Here is a 13,702-nt window from a genome sequence, read left to right as displayed (position 1 = left end):
AATGATGAAGATAAAAAATCCCTTTATAATCCAATCAGATGTGTTTAGGTTTTAAATGTGTAGCTCAACATTACTATGTCCTAATCAATGATCTTTTCCCTAAAAGGAGTAGAGTGACTTTGTCATTGTGTTATTGTGGATCATCATAATGTCAGCCTTCTACAGACATTATCCAAATGTCACCACAACATTCATACACCTTTTCATGTCAACACACATTCATAACATGCTGCGGATCTCAGGCAAGTCTGGAATTAGAGGATCAATATTATAGTGATCCTTCCAACAGCTGCATTTGGTGTGTGTGTGTGTGTGCGTGTGTGTGCATGCATGTTTTCTGAATGATCAATATCAGTGATTATTACACGGCTGTGTTGAATACTCGATTCTGATCGGTCAATCACGGCGTTCAGCGGTCTGTAAATTCTTTATAACAGACCGTTGCTACCGTTGCTATGTATAACAGACCGTTGCTATGTATAACAGACCGTTGCTATGTATAGCAGACCGTTGCTATGTATAACAGACCGTTGCTATGTATAGTAGACCGTTGCTATGTATAACAGACCGTTGGTATGTATAACAGACCGTGGCTATGTATAGCAGACCGTTGCTATGTATAACAGACCGTTGCTATGTATAGCAGACCGTTGCTATGTATAACAGACCGTTGCTATGTATAGCAAATCGTTGCTATGTATAGCAGACCGTTGCTATGTATAGCAGACCGTTGCTATGTATAAGAGACCGTTGGTATGTATAACAGACTGTTGCTATGTATAGCAGACCGTTGCTATGTATAACAGACCGTTGCTGTGGACGCAGCTCTGATGTCCGACTCTGGTGGACCGTTTTTGTGTGAAAATATTGATTTCTTCAGTAAGTAGCCGTGTAATAAGCGGGATAATGTACAGCTAGCGGGTCATTGTTGTGAAAGAATCCTCTTCAGGGTGATGAGAGACCCCTCCGCTTTGTGTCGGGGTGCAGCATCACCCTGTCGGAGATTCTTTCACAACAATGACCGGCTAGCTGTACATTATCTCTTACTTAGACATTTGTGGAAGACGTTAAAATTAAAAGAAATCAGAGAAATATTTCTACTTCATGAAGTTGATCAATGTAAAACAGATATTAGTTCAGAGGATCGTCTTTATCCAGATGTGACCATTTACCAACAATGATAAACATTAATTTACTTTAACAACTAACAGTGGACATTTTCTACACTTTCTTTAAGAAACACAAGTCTTTTGTGACTGCAGACTGAATTTAGTTCAAGAAACATGAAAATATGAAGAAAAGGACATTAACAACTTTATGGATGTAAGTTATGTTTGTACATAAATCAGGTTCAATTGTTAATTGAACCAATAAGATCTATAATAGTAACAGAGAGTCAGTGAACTGACCTCAGAGTCTCCAGTATACAGTGTGGACTCTCCAGAAAACTACACAGGAGCTTCACTCCTGAATCATACAGGAAGTTGTCACTCAGATCCAGCTCTCTCAGATGGGAGGGGTTGGACTTCAGAGCTGAGGCCAGAGAAGCACAGCTGATCTCTGACAACCTGCAGCCCCTCAATCTGAATAAAGAATAAATGATGTAAGTTTAGAAGACAATGTTCCTGCTTGAAATCATTCAATGTTTAATAATGTGTTCAGAGCTGAAGAAGGTTTAGAACGTAGAAGTTTAGAAAATGTAAACTCCAAACACCTGAAGCCAACAGGATGCAGGTTAAAAACTGTAAAATACAAACAGTTAAACAGAGCTATCATTAATATTAATGACAACGTGCTGCTACTTCAATAAAGACGTAGTGAAATTGATTCAATATTCGACTCAAGATCTCAAAGTTTCTAAAGATTTCAAATATGTCAGGATGGATTTTGGGGAAATGTGAACAAAACTCATCTACAATATATATTTTAGGAATAGTGGAGTCATAAAATCAAAGCATCTTCAGTTCAAACTCTTCAGTCAGTATAAGCATCATATAGTTTCATCCAATTTTTAGAAAAAGTAAATACTGAATATATTTGTTATTATCTGATAGCTGAAATAGAGATTATTAATTTATTCTTTATATTTATGTATTTGTATTATCAATTCTTTAAAAAAAAAAAAAAACGTGATGAAAGTCAAGTGTTATGATATATGAAGGTTTTAAATGTGTAGCTCAGCATTGCTCTGCCACAGTCAATGGATTAAACCACTGAAGAAGAAAATGTACTTTAGCATTAAGATACTCAGTGTGGATCAGTATAATATCAGCCTTATGTCTGCAGTTTAGTGTCACCACAACTTTCACATCATATTAATATCAGTACACAAGTAAAACATTGTGTCTGACCCCAGAGTCTCCAGTCTACAGTGTGGAATCTTCACAAGATCAGACAGCAGTTTCACTCCTGAATCCTGCAGGTTGTTGTTACTCAGCTCTAGCTCTCTCAGATGGGAGGGGTTGGACTTCAGAGCTGAGGCCAGAGAAGCACAGCTGATCTCTGACAAACTGCAGTAACTCAATCTGAATAAAGAATACATGATGAAGATAAAAATCCCTTTATAATCCAATCAGATGTGTTCAGGTTTTAAATGTGTAGCTCAACATTACTATGTCCTAATCAATGATCTTTTCCCTAAAAGGAGTAGAGTGACTTTGTCATTATGTTATTGTGGATCATCATAATGTCAGCCTTCTACAGACATCATCCAGATGTCACCACAACATTCATACACCTGTTCATGTCAACACACATCAATAACATGCTGCTGTTCTCTGTCAAGTCTGGAATTAGAGGATCAATATTATAGTGATCCTTTAAACAGCTGCATTTGGTGTGGGTGTGTGTACGTGCATGTGTTCTGAATGATCGATATCAATGATTATTACATGGCTGTGTTGAATACTCGATTCTGATTGATCAATCACGGCGTTCTGCGGTCTGTAATTTCTTTATAACAGACCGTTGCTACCGTTGCTATGTATAACAGACCGTTGCTATGTATAACAGACTGTAGCTATGTATAACAGACCTTTGCTATGTATAACAGACCGTTGCTGTGTATAACAGACCGTTGCTATGTATAGCAGACCATTGCTATGTATAACAGACCGTTGCTATGTATAACAAACCGTTGGTATGTATAAAAGACCATTGCTATGTATAACAGACCGTTGCTATGTATAGCAGACCGTTGCTATGTATAACAGACCGTTGCTATGTATAGCAGACCATTGCTATGTATGAAAGACCGTTGCTATGTATAACAGACCGTTGCTGTGTATAACAGACCGTTGCTATGTATAACAGACCGTTGCTATGTATAACAAACCGTTGGTATGTATAAAAGACCGTTGCTATGTATAGCAGACCGTTGCTATGTATAGCAGACCGTTGCTATGTATAGCAGACCGTTGCTATGTATGAAAGACCGTTGCTATGTATAACAGACCGTTGCTGTGTATAACAGACCGTTGCTATGTATAACAGACCGTTGCTATGTATAACAAACCGTTGGTATGTATAAAAGACCGTTGCTATGTATAGCAGACCGTTGCTATGTATAGCAGACCGTTGCTATGTATAACAGACCGTTGCTATGTATAACACACCGTTGGTATGTATAACAGACCGTTGCTATGTATAATAGACCGTCGCTATGTATAGCAGACCGTTGCTATGTATAACAGACCGTTGCTATGCGCAGCTCTGATGTCGGACTCTGGTGGACCGTTTTTTTGTCAAAATATTGATTTCTTCAGTAAGTAGCCATGTAATAAGCGGGATAATGTACAGCTAGCCAGTGATTGTTGTGAAAGAATCCCCTTCAGGATGATGAGAGACCCCTCTCCTTCGTGTGTGGGTGCAGCATCACCCTGTCGGAGATTCTTTCTTAACAATGACCGGCTAGCTGTACATTATCCCTTACTTAGACATTATTTGTGGAATACGTTGAAACAAACAGAAACCAGAGAAATATTTCTACTTCATGAAGTAAACTTAATCAATGTAAAACAGATATTAGTTCAGAGGATCTTCTGTATCCAGATGTGACCATTTACCAACAATGATAAACATTCATTTACTTTAACAACTAACAGTGGACATTTTCTACACTTTATTTAAGAAACACAAGTCTTTTGTGACTGCGGACTGAATTTAGTTCAAGAAACATGAAAATATGAAGAAAAGGACATTAACAACTTTATGGATGTAAGTTATGTTTGTACATAAATCAGGTTCAATTGTTAATTAAATCAATAAGATCTATAATAGTAACAGAGAGTCAGTGAACTGACCTCAGATTCTCCAGTCTACAGTGTGGACTCTCAAGAAGGAGCTTCACTCCTGAATCATACAGGTTGTTTCCACTCAGATCCAGATCTCTCAGATGGGAGGGGTTGAACTTCAGAGCTGAGGCCAGAGAAGCACAGCTGATGTCTGATAACCTGCAGCCCCTCAATCTGAATAAAGAATAAATTATGTAACTTTAGAAGAACGCGTTCCAGCTTGAAATCATTCAATGTTTAATAATGTGTTCAGAGCTGAAGAAGGTTTAGAACGTAGAAGTTTAGAAAATGTAAACTCCAAACACCAGAAGCCAACAGGATGCAGGTTAAAAACTGTAAAATACAAACAGTGAAAAAGAGCTCTCATTAAAATGAATGACAACGTGTTGTTACTTCAATAAAGACGTAGTGACTTCATCTCTTAAACTGACAGCTCCACCAGTGGATCCGTCGATTCAAACTCATGTTGAGCAGCCAAACACAAATAAAAACCACAGAAACTGATTCAAGATTCAACTCAAGATCTCAAAGTTTCTAAAGATGTCAAATATGTCAGGATGGATTTTGGGGAAATGTGAACAAAACTTATCTACAACATATAGATTTTAGGAATAGTGGAGTCATAAAATCAAAGCATCTTCAGTTTAAACTATTAGGTCAGTATCAGCATCATATGCTTCAAACAATTTTTAGAAAAAGCAAATACTGAATATATTTGTTATTATCTGATAGCTGAAATAGAGATTATTTATTTATTCTTTATATTTATCTATTTTTCTTATCATTTCTTTGAAAAAAACAAAACGTGATGAAAGTCAAGTGTTGTGATTTATGAAGGTTTTAAATGTGTAGCTCAACATTGCTCTGCAACAGTCAATGGACTAAACCACTGTTGAAGAAAATGTACTTTAGCATTAAGATACTCAGTGTTGATCAGTATAATACCAGCCTTATGTCTGCAGTTTAGTGTCACCACATCTTTCACATCATATTAATCTCAGTACACAAGTAAAAAATTGTGTCTGACCTCAGAGTCTCCAGTCTACAGTGTGGACTCTTCACAAGATCAGACAGCTGCTTCACATCTGAATCCTGCAGCTCGTTTCCACCCATCTCCAGCTCTCTCAGATGGGAAGGGTTGGACTTCAGAGCTGAGGCCAGAGAAGCACAGCTGATCTTTGACAAACTGCAGTCACTCAATCTGAATAAAGAATAAATGATGAAGATAAAAATCCCTTTATAATCCAATCAGATGTGTTCAGGTTTTAAATGTGTAGCTCAACATTACTATGTCCTAATCCATGATCTTTTACCTAAAATGAGTAGAGTGACTTTGTCATTATGTTATTGTGGATCATCATAATGTCAGCCTTCTACAGACATCATCCAAATGTCACCACAACATTCATACACCTATTCATGTCAATACTCATCAATAACATGCTGCTGATCTCTGTGTTCATCTATGTGTGTGTTCTGAATGATCAATATCAATGATCAGACATTATCTGTGGAATACGTTGAAACAAACAGAAACCAGAGAAATATTTCTACTTCATGAAGTAAACTTGATCAATTTAAAACAGATACTGTGTTTGTTCAGAGGATCTTTTTCTATCCAGATGTGACCCTTTACCAACAATGATAAACATGCATTTACTTTAACAACTAACAGTGGACATTTTCTACACTTTCTTTAAGAAACACAAGTCTTTTGTGACTGCAGACTGAATTTAGTTCAAGAAACATGAAAAAATGATGAAAAGGACATTAACAACTTTATGGATGTAAGTTATGTTTGTACATAAATCAGGTCAATTGTTAATTAAACCAATAAGATCTATAACAGTAACAGAGGGTCAGTGAACTGACCTCAGAGCTTCCAGTCTACAGTGTGGACTCTCCAGAAAACCACAGAGCACCTTCACTCCTGAATCCTGCAGCTTGTTGTTACTCAGATCCAGCTCTCTCAGATGGGAGGGGTTGGACTTCAGAGCTGAGGCCAGAGAAGCACAGCTGATCTCTGACAACCTGCAGCCCCTCAATCTGAATAAAGAATAAATGATGTAAGTTTAGAAGACAACGTTCCTGCTTGAAATCATTCAATGTTTAATAATGTGTTCAGAGCTGAAGAAGGTTTAGAACGTAGAAGTTTAGAAAATGTAAACTCCAAACACCTGAAGCCAACAGGATGCAGGTTAAAAACTGTAAAATACAAACAGTGAAACAGAGCTCTCATTAATATTAATGACAACGTGCTGCTACTTCAATAAAGACGTAGTGACTTCACCTCTTAAACTCTGACAGCCCCACCATTGGATCCATCTATACAAACTCATGTTGAGCAGCCAAACACAAATAAAAACCACAGAAACTGATTCAAGATTCAACTCAAGATCTCAAAGTTTACAAAGATGACAAATATGTCAGGATGGATTTTGGGGAAATGTGAACAAAACTCATCCACAATACATATTTTAGGAATATTGGAGTCATAAAATCAAAGCATCTTCAGTTTAAACTCTTCAGTCAGTATAAGCATCAAATAGCGTCAGAATTTTTTTAGAAAAACAAATACTGAATATATTTGTTATTTTCTGATAGCTGAAATAGAGATTATTTATTTATTCTTTATATTTATGTATTTTTATTATCATTTCTTAAAAAAAAAAAACGTGATGACAGTCAATTGTTGTGATATATGAAGGTTTTAAATGTGTAGTTCAACATTGCTCTGCCACAGTCAATGGACTAAACCACTGAAGAAGAAAATGTACTTTAGCATTAAGATACTCAGTGTGGATCAGTATAATATTAGCCTTATGTCTGCAGTTTAGTGTCACCACAACTTTCACATCATATTAATCTCAGTACACAAGTAAAAAATGGTTTCTGACCTCAGAGTCTCCAGTCTACAGTGTGGAATCTTCACAAGATCAGACAGCAGATTCACTCCTGACTCCTGCAGGTTGTTGTTACTCAGCTCCAGCTCTCTCAGATGGGAGGGGTTGGACTTCAGAGCTGAGGCCAGAGAAGCACAGCTGATCTCTGTCAACCTGCAGCTCATCAATCTGAATAAAGAATACATGATGAAGATTAAAATCACTTTATAATCCAATCAGATGTGTTCAGGTTTTAAATGTGTAGCTCAACATTACTATGTCCTAATCAATGATCTTTTCCCTAAAATGAGTACAGTGACTTTGTCATTATGTTATTGTGGATCATCATAATGTCAGCCTTCCACAGACATCATCCAGATGTCACCACAACATTCATACACCTATTCATGTCAACACACATCAATATCATGCTGCTGATCTCTGTCAAGTCTGGAATTAGAGGATCAATATCAAATCAGACTTTATGGACTCTTGGCGGAGGTAATATTTACACCGACGTTGGTTTGTTTGTTTGTTGGTTTGTCCGTTTGAATGATTACTCCAAAAGTCCTCGATGGATTTGAATGAAATGTTTTGGAGGGGTGGGGTGTGGCACAACGAACAATCCATTAGATTTTTGTGTCGGTCTGGATCATGATCCGGCTTCGGGAATTTTGTTTAATAACTCCGCTCAGCCTGTGCATTAACATCGCAGGCTTTAAGACGCTTTCATGACGTGTCACCCTGATGGGACAACTGTAGATTCCATGTTTTTTCAAATTAAACTTGGTTAAATTACAGTTGAGTTCCACCAGAGCACACTTGGTGATTGTTGGAAAGGGTAACGACGACGGTTTAGGTGAATTTTACTTTGTTTCTGTCCAGTTTGAATGAGGTGTTTTACGATTCTTTACATTTCCTGTCTGTGACAGAGTTAGCATGCAGCTTTAGCCGTGATGTCTAGCTCTGATTTTCCTGTCAATGTGTGAAACCCAAAGTCTTTCCATTCTTTACTGGATGTGTAGTGTTTACCACGCTGGATTTAACATGGGAGGGTGCAGGTCGGATCCACGCAGACCCAACGTTTTATACTTTCTGAGGTTTGTTTTGGTTGACGGATACGGAACGGATATGACGTCACGTTACTCAGACTACAACAATAATAGCTGTAACTTCCTTTTACCTTGCATAGACTCAAATGGAGCAAATACATTGATTCTGGCATTAAAAAAATCAATTTAAAAATTGTTAAAAAAAATTGCGATACATAGGTGAATCCATTTTTTTCCCACCCCTATGTGTTTACCAAAGTTACAGACTGTTTAGTACCAAATTCCCTCTTTGAGTTACTAATCCTCATGCAGCTCAACAAGGAAACTGTCAAACACAACATACCTACTGGATACATACTAAGGCTGGGCAATATATCCATATTATATCGATATCGTGATATGAGACGAGATATCATCTTAGATTTTTGATATCGTAATATCGTGACATGACATAAGTGTCATATTTTCCTGGTTTTAAAGGCTACATTACTATAAAGTGATGTAATTTTCTGAACTTACCAGACTATTCTAGCTGTTCTATTATTTGTCATTTATACTTAGTCGTGAGATCCACATTACTGATGATTATTTTTCAGAAACCTCATTGTGTAAATATTTTGTGAAAGCACCAATGGTCAATCCTACAATATCGTCGCAATATTGATATTGAAGTATTTGGTCAAAAATATAGTGATATTTGATTTTGTCTTTGTCACCCATCCCTAATACATCTAACTCAGACTGCTGAACCCTCTGATTAGTTTAAGATCAACTTTACAGGTCATTTTACACAGAACAAGACTGTGGATTTAGTCCTCATCTCGTAACACTCAGGTTATACGGGGATTGCTTCACAGACAGAAGGAATGATGACAGACATCAATAACTCTTTGAATGCACATATGAACATGTGAGTATTGTATTCAGATAGACTTGAAAAAAATGTGGACATGCAAAGATGTTTCTGATGCCGAATATTTATTTGGTTTTTGATTTAAATGTCTGTGGCTTCAAATAATTAGACAATGCTGATATGAAAACAGAGCACAGTTCAATTTGCTGTCAAAAAGAACGTGTGAATAACTTAGACCCATAGAAACCTCTAATTAGATGGTGTCATTCATAATCGTCACTTATGTGCCTTTAAGATGGTGCAATACGTGTTTGTTGAGGAGCGCTGCACCTTTAGACATGTTCAAATGGAGTGCTGCAGGAATGAGTCCTAAAACCAAGAAATGAGTCAGCATTTCAGCACTTTCTGTTCCCTTGTCTGGAAGACAATGGGTTTTTAGTTAGATGCCTGAAATAAGGTCTGTGGTTAAAGGTCCAGTGTGTAGGATCTGGCGTTATATAGCGGTGAGGTGAGGAGATTGCAACCAACTGAAGCCTCTCCTGTGTGCCAAGCGCGTTGGAGAGCTACAGTGGCCGACGTGAAAACGTGAAAGTCCCTCTCTAGAGCCATCTGGCGCAGAGCCAGTGCATAGAGAGTGTGTGTATAAACTACATAAGCTACTGTCAGTGAACTGACCTCAGAGTCTCCAGTCTACAGTTTGGACTCTCCAGTCCAGCAGACAGCAGCTTCACTCCTGAATCCTTAAGGTTGTTGTCACTCAGGTCCAGCTCTCTCAGATGGGATGGGTTTGACTTCAGAGCTGAGGCCACAACGTCACACTGAGTATCTGAGAGTCCACAGTCAGAAAGTCTGTCATGGCACAAAAATTACAAAATATGTTATTATGAAAGAGGACAGTTTATATTTACTTCATGCATTTGATGACTAAATAGTTTGATATATACTTCTTTGATTAACATTTGCTCCTCACATCAGTGGTTCAGCTAATCTTATCTCACTGTTTGACATGAAACAATAATTCTCATCACTCTCTCTCAAGCCTGCAGACTTTTTATCTTTGTTTTTCTTTAATCTTGCAGATGAAGAGAGAGACAATGTAGTTACATTGAGGCTTCCATAATGACCAGTCTGTCAGTGTGATCTGATCCCAGGTCTGTCTCCACAAAGTTAGCATGAGGCCTTCTTGATTAGAAAAGCCTTTTTAAAACGCAGTGACTAAGTAATAATGAATCAGTTGATAAGGATGACCTCTCTTTGCTAGCTACCTGCTGCTGTCAGGTTCACGTACATAAATAGGAAAATTCAGTGACTGCTGCCAAACGCTAGAGAAATGAAACAAATCTCGTAATAATATTAGATGTGTACATAATTAAACATTTAAATAATTAGATATTTTGATGACTGCATGGCGTTTTGTCATTAACACTCTTTTCTGAGCATCAAATGTATTGAGCCCTCAAACACAATTAATGAACCAATAAGGTTGCATTATTTTCAACATATTGTCATAAGAAATATGTTATCAGTTTATCAGCATTAAAAACACAACAAGATCTCTTAAAAAGTCTGAATTCTACCATTCTGCTGTTATATATTCATCAGACCGCTGTTACTGGTGGAAGCTGTGTATTTCCTGCTACTACTCTTCTCTACACCAACAAGAGAGAGAAACACCTGAGTTTCCTTCTGAGTAACAGAATAAAAGGAAAGACTTAAAACTGAGATTATGGAACACAACTTAACTTCTTTAGCAAATAAAATGTACCATTGCTTGATTCTACACACTCTGTGGTATTACAACGACAATCTTTGTCTCGTATCACCAGTAGTTTACGGTCCGTGTTAAAGTATTATTTTATCTTGCATCTCAGTAACTTGTTAAAGTATTATTTTACCGTGCATCTCTGTAACGTGTTTAAGTATTATTTTATCGTGCGTCTCTGTACCGTGTTTAAGTATTATTTTACAGGTGCGTCTCTGTAACGTGTTTAAGTATTATTTTACCGTGCGTCTCTGTAACGTGTTTAAGTATTATTTTACCGTGCGTCTCTGTAACGTGTTAAACGAGAAATCGACTCGCACCCCCGCCTCATCCTCATCCCCTCCGGGAGGCTGCTTCGCCGGGAGTAGAGTGTGCGGCAGCTCCAGGAGACGTACCCCCAGTTAGCAGTTAGCTCAAATTTAGCCAGTGCAAACCGCAGCACCAGGGCTCTGATCCAAGGACCGCCCCGACTCCCCGCCGGATCAGCAAACGTTCTGTTGCTGCCGTTAAACTGGTTAGACCCAGCGCTCCACCAGCCAGCTGATCGTTTTTTAAATTTTTTTTATTTGTTTTCCCAGGTTCACATGTCGTCTCCATCACCCAAAAAGATAAATAAGAAAAAACTGTAAAATGTAACAACATTTTTGCACTCAATATTTCAAACAGCTCAAGAACATCTGTGACAAAATACAACTGACATATTTATGTAATAAACATGTGGAACACTTATAAGAATATTATATTTTAAGAGTAATTCTATAGTGTGTATATTTGAAGAACTAAACTACTAATCTACAGTGATTTATAAAGTTAATCACATCTGGACTTACTGAGCTTTTCTGCAGTTCCTCACAGCTGGAATCAGTCTCAGTTGTCCCTCTGGTGTTGTGTTGTACTTCTTCAGGTCCAACTCATCCAGAACCTCCTCTGACATCTGCAGCATGTAGGCCAGAGCTGAGCAGTGGATCTCTGAGAGTTTCTTCTCTGATCTGTTCTCTGACTTCAGGAACTCTTGGATCTCCTGATGTACCGAGTGGTCGTTCATCTCCGTCAGACAGTGGAAGATGTTGATGCTTCTTTCAGGAGAGATATTTTTTCTGTTCATCTCCTTCAGGTTGTTGATGGCTCTCTGGATGCTTCCTGAACTGCTCTTTGTCTGACCCAGCAGACCTCCTAAGAGTCTCTGGTTGGACTTCAGAGAGAGGCCATGAAGGAAGCGAACAAACAGGTCCAGGTGGCCACTTTTACTTTCAAGGGATTTCTCCATGGCTCTCTTCAGGAAGACATCCAGAGATGGGCCACGACTAGCATTGTTTCCAAAATGCTTAGAGATGTTCTTGAGAAAAGACTTTGGGTCTGACTCTCTGTGCTTGTAGTCTTCTCCCAGGAAGGCCTCCAGTACCTCTGTGTTGCTGTTTGTGTAACAGTGGAACATGTAGACTGCAGCCAGAAACTCCTGAATGCTCAGATGAACAAAGCAGTAGACTGTTTTCTGGAAGATCACACACTCTCTTTTGAAGATCTCTGTACAAACTCCTGAGTACACCGAGGCCTCTGTGACATCAAGACCACACCGCTCCAGGTCTTCTTGGTAGAACATGATGTTTCCTTTCTCCAGATGTTCAAACGCCAGCCTCCCCAGCTTCAGAAGAACTTCCCTGTCAGCCCTCGTCAGCTCCTGTGGACTCGTCTCATGTCCCTCACCATACTTCTGCTTCTTCCTCTTTGTCTGAACCAACAGGAAGTGTGAGTACATGTCAGTCAGGGTCTTGGGCAGCTCTCCTCTCTGGTCTGTAGTCAACATGTGGTCCAGAACTGTAGCAGTGATCCAGCAGAAGACTGGGATTAGACACATGATGTGGAGGCTCCTGGATGTCTTGATGTGTGAGATGATTGTGCTGGACTGCTCTTTATCACTGACTCTTCTCCTGAAGTACTCCTCCTTCTGGGCGTCAGTGAAGCCTCGTACTTCTGTTAGCCTGTCAACACATGCAGGAGGGATCTGATTGGCTGCTGCAGGTCGGGAAGTTATCCAGACGAGAGCTGAGGGAAGCAGATTCCCCTGGATGAGGTTTGTCAACAGCACGTTGACTGATGACTTCTGGGTGACATCAGACACAACCTTCTTGTTCTTGAAATCCAGTGAAAGTCTGCTTTCATCCAGGCCGTCAAAGATGAACAGAACTTTACAGACAGCGAGCTTCTCTGCTGTGACCTTTTGTAATGTTGGATGGAAAACATGGAGCAGCAAGAGAAGACTGTACTGCTCATCTCTGATCAAGTTCAGCTCCCTGAATGAAAGCGGAATTACCAGACTGACATCTTGGTTCTCCAAGCCCTCTACCCAGTCCAGAGTGAACTTCTGCACTGAGAAGGTTTTTCCAACGCCAGCGACGCCGTTCGTCAGAACGACTCTGATGTGTCCCTGTTGGTCAGGTAAGGCTTTAAAGATGTCATGGCACTTGATTGGAGCGTCATGGAGGGTCTTCTTCTTGGAAACTGTCTCAAGCTGCCTCACCTCATGTTGGGTATTAACCTCTTCACTCTGTCCCTCTGTGATGTAGAGCTCAGTGTAGATCCTGTTGAGGAGGGTTCCACTTCCTGTTTCATCACTTCCTTCAATCACACATTCACATCTCTTCCTCAGACTGATCTTATGTTCATCTACAACCTCCTGCCGAACGTTATCTGCTGAAAGAGAGAGACAAGTTTCTCAAAGGAGAACAAAGTGCAAGTGATGCAGAGCAGATATGTATGATTGAGAAGATCTTAACGGTCCTGTTTCCAGACATGAAGACATCAGCGGACCGATCTACAGTCTTACTTTGTACAGTGCTGGTCTGACTGGTGGTCTGAGGTCC

General features: G+C 39.1%; 1 protein-coding gene across 1 annotated transcript; it reads right to left on the bottom strand.

Annotated features, from left to right (window-relative positions):
- Positions 1-1,576: 1,576 nt before the first annotated feature.
- LOC119480970 (NACHT, LRR and PYD domains-containing protein 12-like) lies at positions 1,577-13,641 on the bottom strand (the record flags this gene model as incomplete). The annotated part of the gene is made up of 8 exons (XM_037757628.1): positions 13,632-13,641; positions 11,672-12,893; positions 9,755-9,928; positions 7,190-7,363; positions 6,215-6,338; positions 5,320-5,369; positions 2,352-2,525; positions 1,577-1,583 (listed from the first exon to the last, which is right to left on the bottom strand). Coding segments are annotated over exons 1-8 (1,935 nt in total), but the record flags the coding sequence as incomplete, so codon positions are not given.
- Between the last annotated feature and the right edge of the window lie 61 nt (positions 13,642-13,702).

The sequence above is a fragment of the Sebastes umbrosus genome, chromosome 21 (genome assembly GCF_015220745.1).
Source record: "Sebastes umbrosus isolate fSebUmb1 chromosome 21, fSebUmb1.pri, whole genome shotgun sequence".
In the NCBI taxonomy this organism is placed as follows: Eukaryota; Metazoa; Chordata; class Actinopteri; order Perciformes; family Sebastidae; genus Sebastes; species Sebastes umbrosus.
The sequence above is the reverse complement of the archived record's forward strand: the minus strand, read 5'-3'. Positions and strand labels throughout refer to the sequence as shown.